The 12,301-nt window shown below is 34.6% G+C and overlaps 1 protein-coding gene across 2 annotated transcripts in view; it reads left to right on the forward strand.

Moving 5' to 3' along the window:
• Positions 1-12,301, forward strand: part of LOC142358208 (reticulocalbin-2-like) — a 98,889-nt gene that overhangs the window by 75,319 nt on the left and 11,269 nt on the right. Inside the window, exons 2-3 of one of the 2 annotated variants that reach the window (XM_075409662.1) lie at positions 7,735-7,953; positions 10,730-11,830. The exons of the other annotated variant lie outside the window; for it this stretch is intronic. Coding sequence (XP_075265777.1) covers positions 7,743-7,953; positions 10,730-11,427 — 909 coding nt within the window. The 5' untranslated portion in view covers positions 7,735-7,742 and the 3' untranslated portion in view covers positions 11,428-11,830. Of the gene's footprint in view, positions 1-7,734; positions 7,954-10,729; positions 11,831-12,301 lie in introns of those variants that run through there. 2 annotated transcript variants of the gene reach the window in all.

The raw sequence follows: 12,301 nt of genomic DNA on the forward strand, positions 1-12,301 counted from the left end.
AAGCATGAAATTGTTCCTGGGCACGTTGATGTGAAACAAATTGTGGGCAAAATGAAGAAAACGGACAGAACAGAGCGAAATCCATTCAACAAAATGATCATTGCGAGTAACATTTAGCCAATTGCTTCAGATATTGCTAAAAAATTGTCCCTGCTAACACGATCAGCAATCAACCGGAGCCTCAATAGGCAAAAGTAATAGGAAACAGAAAAGCCGCACTTAATAAACAGAGATTTCGATATTGCTGCACGAATTCTTTCTGTGTGATACCGCTGAATTAGATAACGAGCGAACTTTCGAGAAAATTGCAATCGCTGACAACCAACAAATTTTTATGGCTTTACAATGGCAATTTTAAAATCACCTATCAATTCTACCAGCTGTATACCGTACATATTCAGATTGGAGGTTTTTACCCTTCGTGTATATTGGGTGATAAATTAAAAGGTTAAAAGCATTGTAAACAATTTCAAAAACTGATGATATAACTTATCTGCGATCTTTGGCCTATTATGTCCATTCGTAGTCTTCATTGCCTTTTTTTGCTCATTTCATTTGTGTTTGCCAATATAATTCCAAGAAAAAACAGTTCCTCTAAAACTGGAGCTAGAGGGCTCATTTTTGACAGTAAAGGGGATGGGTACAAGTAGTTGTTTCCTTCTTCGCTTTTATTGACTAGCCCAATTGTAATCCCTGATTTTTGACTGGTTTTCCCAGTTTTTCTTTTTGCTGTGATTTTTGATTTCTGCGAAGTTTTTTCGAAGTTAATTGAACTACCGCGTCTGCTGGTCAAACCGAGTGAACAAGCCACTCAACCAACTATTTATGACAAAAAGCGTTAATTTTCTTTTAAATGTTGAATCGCACGCGTTTTAAAAACGAATTGTTTGAAAAAAAAATGTCATGGACTAATAAGATACTTTCACCCAAAAGCCGCCTTTTGGGACATGGAACTTTTGGGTGCGATTTAATCTCTTGTTTCGCATTTGGTAACGCATGCTTGACGTCATTTGCATTGAACCATGGCAGAGCATGTTATTGATGCGGTGTAATTAGCTTTACTCGTGTTGCTTTGATCTTAAGAGCATTAATTTTAATCGGATCAAAGATAGGGTAAATCTGAAAATAAGTTGCTTTATTGGCATAGTGTAAAATGGTACGTTGGGTAAAATTGCATAAGCTAAATTGTCAGTAACCAAGATGAGCATACTTAGGAAGCAATTGATTTTCGTGTGCCCTGAGCACTTTTGTTTGCTCCGAATGTACCTTGAGTGGACAAAAACTAATTCGTAATTTGAGCATTTTTGTAAAGTACTGTTGAGCTTATTTTCTGTTGAGAATAGATTTAAAGAGCCTCAAAATTAGAACAGCCGTTTTTCTTCAAATTGTTGCTATTTTTCATTTTCGATTTGCCTCTGTTGTGCTCTTGGGGGTTTGACATTCTTTTCTCATCGTTTTTGGTAATAACAACATGAAGCATACGCAGTGAACGTCTCGTTTTAAACCAAAAGTTTAAGATGTTTAATTTGTTCTTTAGATGGGTGTTACGACCTGAAACGTCAAATTACTATACTTAGTGTTTTCATGCATTTTGTGGGCCGAGATGGATACGATACGAAACGCCATTTTGTTGATATTCTTCTGGCAATCGGCTTTATATTCTCGAACATTAAAGATGAGACTTTTCTCAGATTTCTTGGTATTTTTTGCGCTATTCATTGATGTTCACATCTAATATGACAACTCATGAGCAAAATTTGCATTTTTGCGCAAAGAATAACATGGCTTTTGGGTGGTTTTCGCGCTTGACATTTTGATTTTATTTGCTTTAATTCAGAATTTCAAGTAGCTTTCTTGTTAATAACACATTTTTAAAACTTTTTCGGCTTTTTCACGTCAATGAGAAGTCAAATTAAAAAGTTCATTTTAGTCACTGTGAAGTGGCAAAGGGAGCGAAAAATAGTTGGTCTGAGGCTTCAAATTATTTTTTGTCAAACTACAGTTCAAGTGGAGTGAGAAAGGGTGTTTTCACGTGCGTCAGTTTGAATTCTGTTTTCGGTGTTACGTATCTTGGGTGCTATTTAAATGATACGCATGTTCTAATTGCGCCTATTTGCAGTTGCTTGAATTCATCAATGGCCAGCTATAAATTTTTATTTGTAGCTATAGACTTAAAATTTTCGGTAGTTGTAAAATATTTGTGAGTATTTGAATTTGGCCGCGTTTTTCTTAAAGTTTACTCATATGCTTTCACTTAGTATTATTAATCACTGGTCTTTTTGGTTGGTAATCAGACATGGATGAACCGAATTAATAATGCGAGTCAATAGCTGGTGGTTTTCATGACTTTCACCTTCTTTGTTCTAACTTTTAGCGAACTTTTGAGTTGTCTTATCTCTTAGTTTTATTAATGATAAGTCTCATCGGTTTCTAAGAATGGTTAAATCATTGAGTTGAATGGTTCAGGTCATAGCTATTGCTTTCCATGAACTATACGCTGTTCGTTTTGAAAAACTTTTCTGAGTTTTGCGTGTACTTATTGCTGTCCTATCACTTATTCTCAATAATCACAGAACAATCAGTTGCTAATAAAGATATTCAATTTAAAAGAATATTTCAGGTCATAGCTAATGCTTTTGGTAACTTTTATCCTGTTAATCTTATAGAAGTTTAAGCCAGTTCTTTAGTTTTTGCAAAAATTGTTTGTATCTTTTGTATTTTTTTGTCTCGTTTATAGCAGGTTTCATTGGTAGCTAATCAGGAAAAGGTGCATCAAATTTATCGCTTTAGTTTGTAGAATTCGTTTTTATGATTTTGACACATTCTTCGAAAAAATTTAAAGTCGATTTTTGAGTCTTGCTTTTTTTTCTGGTTTTTCTTGTGGCTCACTCTGAATAAACAGTTCTGATCGGCTTTTTAGTGCGGCCTGGTTTTGGTCAACTTCAATTAAATTTTTGGCTAACTTTTTTATCGACTGAGATACCGCTACCGCTAGTTACCGATTCAATTCAAAATGAATTTGTGGGTTTTGGCTTCGTTTATTGTTCTATTGTCTCCTTTTCAGCTATTAGTTTTTTCGCCTTTTTCATTTTGATATTGCTGTTATTAGTTATTTTTGAATCTAAAGTGAAGTGATATTTTGGAAGTGATTTTTAATGACAGAACTCTTCGGTTGGTAATAAAGATATTAATAGAAAATGATATTTCAATTCGTAGCTAATGCTTTCGGTGCTGTTATTAGTCAATTCAATTCTTTGGATTGTTAATTTTCAGGACGTCCTGCTATGGTTTTTTTAAGATATCTTTTCAATCATTTTCTTTAATTTTGAATATAAAGTGAAGTGATATTTTGGAAGTGATACTTAATGACAGAACTCTTCGGTTGCTAATAAAGATAAATAACGGAAAACAATATTTCAATTCGTAGCTAATGCTTTCGGTGACTTTTATCCAGTTAATGTTCAAATATTTTAGCCAGTTTTTTAGTTTTTGCGGAAATTGATTTTTATCTTTTTGTCTCGTTTATAACGGGTTTTAATTGTAGCTAATGAGGAAGAAATGCATCGAATTTATCGCTGTAGTTTGTAGCATTCGTTTTTATGATTTTGACACATTCTTCGTAAATGTTGAAAGTTGATTTTTGAGTCTTGCTGCTTTTCTGCTTATTGTTGTGGCCTTGTGGCTCACTCTAAATTAATAGATTTGATTGGCTTTTTGGTGTGGCGTGATGTTCAATTTTGATTCAATTTTGGCTAACTTTTTTGTGGACTGAGATACTGTTTGTTTTCGATTTGTTTCTAAGTGAATTTATGGGTTTTGCCTTCATCTGTAGTTCTGCTGTCCACTTTTCAGCTATTAGTTTTTTCGCCTTTTTCATTTTCATATTGCTGTTATTAGTTATTTTTGAATCTAATGTGAAGTGATATTTTTGAAGTGATATTTAATGACGGAACTCTTCGGTTGGTAATAAAGATATTAATAGAAAATAATATTTCAATTCGTAGCTAATGCTTTCGGTGCTGTTATTAGTCAATTCAATTTTTTGGATTGTTATTTTTCAGGACTTCCTGCATTTTCAAATATCTTTTCAATCATTTTCTTTATTTTTGAATCTAAAGTGAAGTGATATTTTGGAAGTGATGTTTAATGACAGAACTCTTCGGTTGCTAATAAAGATAATTAATGGAAAACAATATTTCAATTGGTAGCTAATGCTTTCGGTGACTTTTATCCTGTTAATGTTCAAAAATTTAAGCCAGTTTTTTAGTTTTTGCGAAAATTGATTTCTATCTGTTTGTCTCGTTTATAACGGGTTTTAATTGAGCTATTGAGGAAGAGGTGCATCGAATTTATCGCTGTAGTTTGTAGCATTCGTTTTTTATGATTTCGACACATTCTTCGCAAAAATTGAAAGTTGATTTTTGAGTCTTGCTGCTTTTCTCCCTATTGTTGTGGCCTTGTGGCTCACTGTAAATTAATAGTTCTAATTGGCTGTTTGGTGTGGCGTAATGTTGTTCAATTTTGGCTAACTTTTTTGTGGGTTGAGATACTGTTTGTTTTCGATTTGATTCGAAGTGAATTTATGGGTTTTGCCTTCATCTGTAGTTCTGCTGTACCCTTTTCAGCTATTAGACCGGTTTTTTGCCTTTCATTCTGATATTGCTGTCATTAGTGGTTTCGGTTCTGTGAATTGTTGTAATTCAGGACGTCTTGCTATGTTTTTTTAAATATCTGTTCACACATTCTCATGATTTTTGAAGTCACTTTGAAGTGATGTTTTAGTCACTGCGATGTCAATGAAAATTCTGTGATTTGTGTCAGTGCTGTTTTTTATTCCGTCAAGGTTTTTGTGTTCGTTCGCGTGACTTACCTGACTCAAAAATGTTTTCCTCATTTCAAAATTGACTTCTCTTTACTTAAATCAATGAGATAAGGTCAAGTGAGCATGTGCCACTTTAATTGAATGTTATTTGAGAGCAGCTATTAGAAGCAGCAATAAGTTTTACAGATTTTCATGATCTTATTATTTTTTAAAATTTGGTCTGTTTCGTTTGAGACTGCAGATCTACAAAGCTATCGAGGCTATTTTCAGGCAATCTGCCAGCTATGTTTAATTTTTTTGTGGACGTTTATTAGTTCGTTAAGAGGTACAGAATAATTAAAGGTCGCCAAATGGTTTGAATACATTTCAATTAGTTGTTTAGACGATCATGAACTTCCTTCAAAACTCGAAATAAAAACAACCTTAATTATAAGTAAAATAAAATCAAACAACTGAGGTAATTATTTGTCCAAAAGTTAATGCTCCACTCTGATAGCTTAAAACCTGTTTTTTTTTAAAATATATTTACCTGTTTTTTTTTTTGATAATTTTATAAACGGTTTTTTCAACCCGTAATTTGGTGTTATTGCGCTCAATGGTCAATTAAATTGAGTTGCACTCCATCTTTTCGGAGTTTCGTGATTCTACCAAGATTGACTGAGTCTTCAGTAGTAGCTGGAGGTTCACTGGTTGAGCTTGTCGAAGTTTCTATGATCAGTTAAACCTTTTTGTTCGTGCCACTGGAAAGAGCTTTTTTTGTTTTTCTGATTTGTACGTGTCCTCATTTTTCGCTCTCAAGGGAGTTAATACTTTTCCTCATCCGCCTGATAAAATTATTCTTGATCACCTGGCAGATCCCCTCCAAATTGAGTAGTTTTTGTTTTGTTCAAAAGGATATTTTGAAGTTTTTTTTATAAACCACAATTTTTCAATCGATAAAAAAATTGTGGTCCAAGGATTCTGGTGCTGCAAAAAATAGTGGCATCGTACTTGTACAGTTGAAAAACGCAAAAAAGTGTCTGTCTTCGCTAATTTAGCGTCCATAAATTTGATCCACTTTTCTGAAGGAAAGGACCCTGATCAGTAGAACTAATTCAGATTCGTCCGCGTTCTGAAACATCCCTTTCTCTCTATTTTTTTTAAATAAAAGCTTTGATGGAACTTAATTGATTTGCAAAAACATCCATCATTGATCACCTTCGGCTCAACCTATGGATTTTTGAACATAAACAAAATAGCGGCTGTAAAAGTCGGCGGCTCATATTTGGCAGCAGTTCTTTGACATCGCGGTTACAAATCATTTGCCTCAGCTGCTGAGGGCCAATTTATACTCCTCATTTCAAGAGTATTCAATTTTTTGACCAAAGAATTGAGCGACCGTTTTTCTGCAGATATGAAATAAAAATGAAATTGTTGCTCAATTATCCTGTGCATGCAAGCTAGTTAGAGCGAAAATTTTGAAAGTTTTGGTTTTCGTTTTGTTTTTATATTTACTGAAATATTTTTGTACGAATTATTTTAAAATAAGTCAGATAACATTCATGTATCAGCGATCCGCTTTGGATCTATGCACTTGTGTTTTTTGTCATCGAAAATTTTATTCGGTGTTTAGGCTCAATGTGTTCCTACTTCTGTTTGCCTGAGGTGGTTTTTTCCCCATTTGCCTAATATTAATTCCTCTAAGTTAAGATCAGAGTTAATATTTTCTTGGAGTTCTTGTTTTTATTTTTTTTCCTAATACTGTCTTAATAATTTTCAAACTGCTGTTCTATTCAACATCAGATAATAGCGTTTTCTTTATTTGGAGTTTTCTGGCCCCTTAAATTAATTGTGATTGGTGCGCTTTTAAAATTCTCATGTTCTCTTGAGCTAGTAGCTGTGGTCAATTTTTTTACGTCTTTCCGAATTCTTGCTTCTCCCCGTTGTTCCAATGATTTTTGTTCATTCGTGTGAACTGTTCAACTGTTTTGAGGACAACTAAGAACGCGGAGAACTGGTTTGTCGAACTGCTCTAGCAATTATATGGAAACATCAGAGGAAATGTAATGTGGTATCCATATAAGAGCAAGGAAATGAAGTTTTTGAATTTTAACACTCAGTGATAGAGAAATCCGGTATGCTACACTTGTCTTCTGATAATATATGAAGAAACATTGTTTCAAAGCTTTTGTCTTATATCTGTTATGTTCGAATGAGTCTTTGGAAAGTTATTGTTCTGTTGACCTTTTAAATATTAATGTCGCTGTTTTGAATGACTCATTTTTCTCTAAAACAATTTTCTCTTTTATGTGATCTGGAGTTATATTGAAACTATTATAGCTTAAATGAGAGTTTATAAAGGGTGCCTTGTTGTAATAGCATTAAAAACTGCAAGCGGCGGTTTGTGCCTTTCCAGATTTAGCTCCTCCTTTTTTTCGGTTCTTCTGGTTCGTCAATTTGTAATTTCACGGCTACGGCTCAAAGTTACGCTAACTAATGTTTTTTTACTATAGCTATTATTGTCGATGCAGTTTTACAAATATGCGATTGTTCTATAGAGAATTTCAAAAGCTTTGAACTTTTCATTTTTCTCGGAACGATTTTTATTTTCGCTAAAAAGCAGGTGTTGACCAGCTTGAATGAGCCTCTGCGGGGGATCAATTATTGGCAGGTTTTGACTGAAGTCTTTTGCTACACCTCACTGTTCCTTGTGATGCATTTTTAACTTTTGATTGCTGTTGACATGGCACAGGTGGTTTACGCATTAATAATTAATACAAAATTATCGGGTTGCTGCCTTAGTTGCGTTAATAACAGTTGATAGCTAGCTTGCTACTGGTACTTTTCTTACTAAAAAAAATCAGTCAGTGAATACCACATAACTTTAAATTACATAGTGCACTTGCCATCTAAATTAACTGGGATGATTTTTCAGTTCAGTATGTTGTATACTGTAGGAGCTATTTGCCTGGTTTTTGTTTACTGTAGTGCCAATATAGATCCCAAAATTGACGCGAGTCAAGCGCATCACCCTTTTGAAGACGGAGAGAAACCGTCTCATACTCACCTGCACGTAGACACGGACGATGATCACGATATGGATGATGAGTACCATGATTTGGATGACGTATCACCAGATTGGAACTCTTTAGGTAAGAACTGTTTCCTTTTTACCTGGCAAATGCACGAATCCAATCCATATTTATTTGACTTTTTTCCGTTAAGTGTATTTTTCTATTAAGTTACATAATATTTGCAAATCTCTGTTGCACATGCAACGAGCTGGTTTAAAATAAAACAAGGAGGCTCAGTATTGTGCGTTCGCACATAGAATTCCGACCCCGGTCATCCGCATTTTTGGCAGAAATGTCAACCAAATGAGAAGAAAGCAAACCCCCAAAAATTAAGTATTTTCAAAAAAAAATGTGTATGAAAAAAAGATTGCCTCCAACGCAGATAACTCAGTGGCATAAAAAATGCCGCATTAAATTGATGAGATCAGCCATATTTAAGAAAGCAAGTCGCAAGTCAAGACACGACAAAATCAAACAACAATAACAACAAAAAAACATCCAAAACTTTGTCCATTAAAAAAATTGGCAAGGTCATAGCGTCAGATACAACTGAAACTAAACAAAACAACTTGTACTTCAATAGAAAATATATGGGACCACTCCATAATAAGGCTCGTTAACAATCAGACAAAGAAGAACAAAAAACAGCAAAGTTGAAAAAATGGCTTCAATTTTTGAAAACAAAGTTTCAAAGTAAAGAAAACCATTAGATAGTAATTGAAAACATCCAACATGTTTATGATCACATATGCCTCTAAAGGAGGGCATTAAGACATTCTTACAAAAAGAACAACAAATAGACAAAACAAAAATTCAAAATTTGCGAAAAAACGCTGTCGAAGCCTGAAAGGCATATTTGGCCCCTCAAAATAGTTTTAATTGAGACTTTCTCGAACGTCATTAATGTGGTTTGCGGGCTCTCTTCAATTAGAATAGGTATTAAGTAGAGAAAAAAGGGCAAAATTAAATAACACCGAAAAATCTGTCCAAGCCAGTAAATTCAATAACATCTCTAATAACATTTGATTCTGTACACTTGCACCTTCCCTCGACCAAAAAAAAATGTCATATGTGACCTGTTACAATCGGGACTAGGTAACAGATAGAAAAAAAGAACAAAAGTTTTAAAATGTTGTTTTTAGAACAATTGTTTTCAAAGCCATGAAAGCCATCAGCTATCTCTTCAAATCAGAATATAAGCTCACTTATTCTTCCGTAAAAAGCCAATTAGACCTGTCAAAATCCAGAAATTTTCATACGACTATTAAGTCAAAGTTGAAACGTCAGTTTAAGACAAACGTAAAAATTTCGATTAAATTATTCGAGAAAGGGGTGTCCATGCCTTTAAAGATTTTTATGTTCAATTGTGCCTTATTTTGAATGCCATTCAAGTAATATCTGATCTTTCAATAATGTGACTAAATAATAAATCAACGTGAAAAATGGGCCAATGCCTAAAAATTAGAAAAAATGAAATCTAGTGGTATCAAAGCCAGAAAACCATAACTTAACGCGCAAAATTTTAAATCAGTTGAAAGAAGAGGAAGAAGAAGCATTCTTTCTTTGCTGACACTAAGCTACAAGTTGACCAAATTAAAAGGTAAATGTGGCAAGGTTCTATAAGCGATTGTTTGTTTAAAAGTAAGACATTTTTAAAAGTCAGAACGACCAAAATTTTTCGCGTAAAGAAACTATATACATTAATTTGGAACTGCTTTGAAGCCAATTGGACCTATCAACACTGAGATTTAGGAAGTGTTCTTTCTTAAATTAACATATAAAGATCCCATTTTTTTTAAAAAAAGACCGACTGATTACGATCAGAATCATTATTGGATGGTAACAGTCCAAGACTGGACCAAAACGAGCATTGCTATTGCTGTTCGTCCATTAAGAACACTAAATTGTTTCGAATGTTATAGATCTAGATAATATGTTAGTTAAAAGATCAAAAAGAAATGCTGCCTTTTCGATAATCGTAGAGTGAAGCTATCAAAAAACGGCTAAATTTTAATTGCGGAATTCTCAATGGTAATCTCTTTGTAGTTTTCAAAGATTGTGTTGGCTGTTTTCGGGTGTGTGTGTGTGTGTGTACTTCCGGAAAATTTAATCAAAGTGGACTAAAGAAGCTTATTTCGGGCAATTTTTAGTTAATAGGGCTGAATTTTGAATTATTTAGCTAAAATTTTAGCCAAAAAATTAAATCAAAATGGTCAACAATACTTCTTTGCTTTCAAAAATAAAATCACCAGTACTATTTCTTAATTTTTACAGATTTTAATCCAAATTGACGAAATTTTAAGCAAAAATTTCGGAAAATTTGAATAAAATAACCGAAATCGTTCTAATATTCACAAAAATTGAAACCACGATAAATCGCTCTGGAAAACGAAATTCAAAAAATCTTTAATTTCAATTTCTGCGCTGGACGAGCTTTTTAATGATACCACTCACAACTCTCTACGATGAATATATCGATCGGTCAAATTGTCTGAACAAAAAAAACAAGTTCCCCCCTCAAGGGTCGGAGGGAGTATATAGTTCCTCCCCCCTCAAGAGGGATCGGAAAAATGAATTGCTATTCAATTATTTTGAAAGCAATGGAGGCAAATGCTCTCAAACAAAGTCGCCCCGGCGCCCCCTCTCCGCTCATGCCATCTACTCCCCCCATTCTGTCAGTTGAGCTTAAGATACTCCCTAAACCAAAGCTAGCTACTACTGCAGCCAACCCCCCGCCAGTTGTTCGAGAGCAATCCGACTGACGCTGTTTGCTTATGTTATCAATTAATTTTTTTTGTGGGGGGATATTTTATAGCCTAAAGAGGGCGTTTAAAGTAACCAGGTCCCTCTTTAGATTCTCAGCAGCAAGAAGCTGCAATCGCCAAATTCTTCAACAAGCTAGACAAGGACCAAGACAGTTTGGTCAGTAAGGATGAGATTAAGCAACAGATTATAGTTGCCATGGAAGCCGAAAATCAGGAAATGGCCAAACAGGATTTCGAAGACACTGACGAAAATCAAGATGGAAAAATAACGATGGAGGAGTTTTTCGAGATTCAGGGTCATGATGAGCAACTTGACCACGAAACGGATTTGGACAAGTTGCGATTCAAGCTTGCTGATAAAGATGAATCAGAGTATTTAGACACGGATGAATTCCTAGCATTTCTTTACCCCTATGACCACGCGTACATGAAAGAGTACCTCGTTCGGCAAGTTATGGAGGAATACGATGCCGACAATAACGGAGAATTGACCAAGTCTGAGTTCTTTCAAATTTCAACGGAAAACGAAGATTTCCACGAAGATGAAAAAGCGTTTGACTCCTCGGACACTGACAAAAACGGGAGGCTGAACGAAGTGGAACTGTACGAGTTACTTTCGAAATCTGGCGAGAGAATGGCCGAGAGCGAGTTAGAGTGGTTAGTTAGCCGAATGAGGGCTCCCAAACAAGATGGAATGTGGAATCAGCAGGAAATAGCCGCTAATATTGATCACTTTGTAGATTCCAACTTTGAGAATCAGCTGCTGAAGTACCACGAGGAACTGTAGCTGATTGTTTTAATTCACAAAAAGTGCTTAAACTTAATTGGCCAAATAGAAAGTGCGCTAAAAATTTATATAAGTTAGAAATTTATAAATAATGTTGTCAAAGTTTAAAACTGTTCATGTCGTGAACGTTTAAGGCATACTAATTTTCTTGGTTCACACTAATTTAATTATTTGTTCATTTGCAAATTATAATGTATAGCCATGGAAGTGCCCTTAATCGGACTGTCGATTTGTCTTTAAAGCTTCTCATATTTAATTCGTGCCAGCTCACTTGAGCTTTAAAAGCGCAGCAACTGTTGTGTTTTTCCGTGCTATGGATGAATTGTACCTTGCTGCCTAATATTTTATTAAATTTGAGTGTGTCGTCTGATTGCCTTTATCAATTAATTCATTTGGAATGGAACTTTTGTCAAGGTAAGTTGCCGAAGGTTTCAGAAACAGGGCTCATTTTATGGAGTGCACCTATGAGTTTAACCGAGAGAGCTAATCAATAAAGTTAATTGCTTATTGAAGGTAATTAATTTTTGCCTTTTGATACACAGTAGTTAAATATTGCTTTTCTCTCGTTCCCATGACTGGTACCGTCTTCGTGTATCCGTTTGATCTAAAGAGAGCAGCCTAGAGACGCAACTAAACACTCTTGCCTCAAGAGTGTGAAATTTTGACCATGCATTAACTTCACTGGCAAGTTCTACTGATCATTTCGATAGTAAACACTCCAACTTTGACAAAGAAATGCACCAACATTGATCTATTGTTTGACAAAAATTATTTTTAAATGCTCTCGAACGAAGTTGGAAACAATTATTGTAAACGTTTGGTGTTATTTAATCGTTTTATGCAAAATTTATGCTTGATGTTTTCGTTTCCTTCT

The sequence above is a fragment of the Convolutriloba macropyga genome, chromosome 2, assembly GCF_964194025.1.
Source record: "Convolutriloba macropyga chromosome 2, txConMacr16.3, whole genome shotgun sequence".
Classification (NCBI taxonomy): domain Eukaryota; kingdom Metazoa; phylum Xenacoelomorpha; order Acoela; family Convolutidae; genus Convolutriloba; species Convolutriloba macropyga.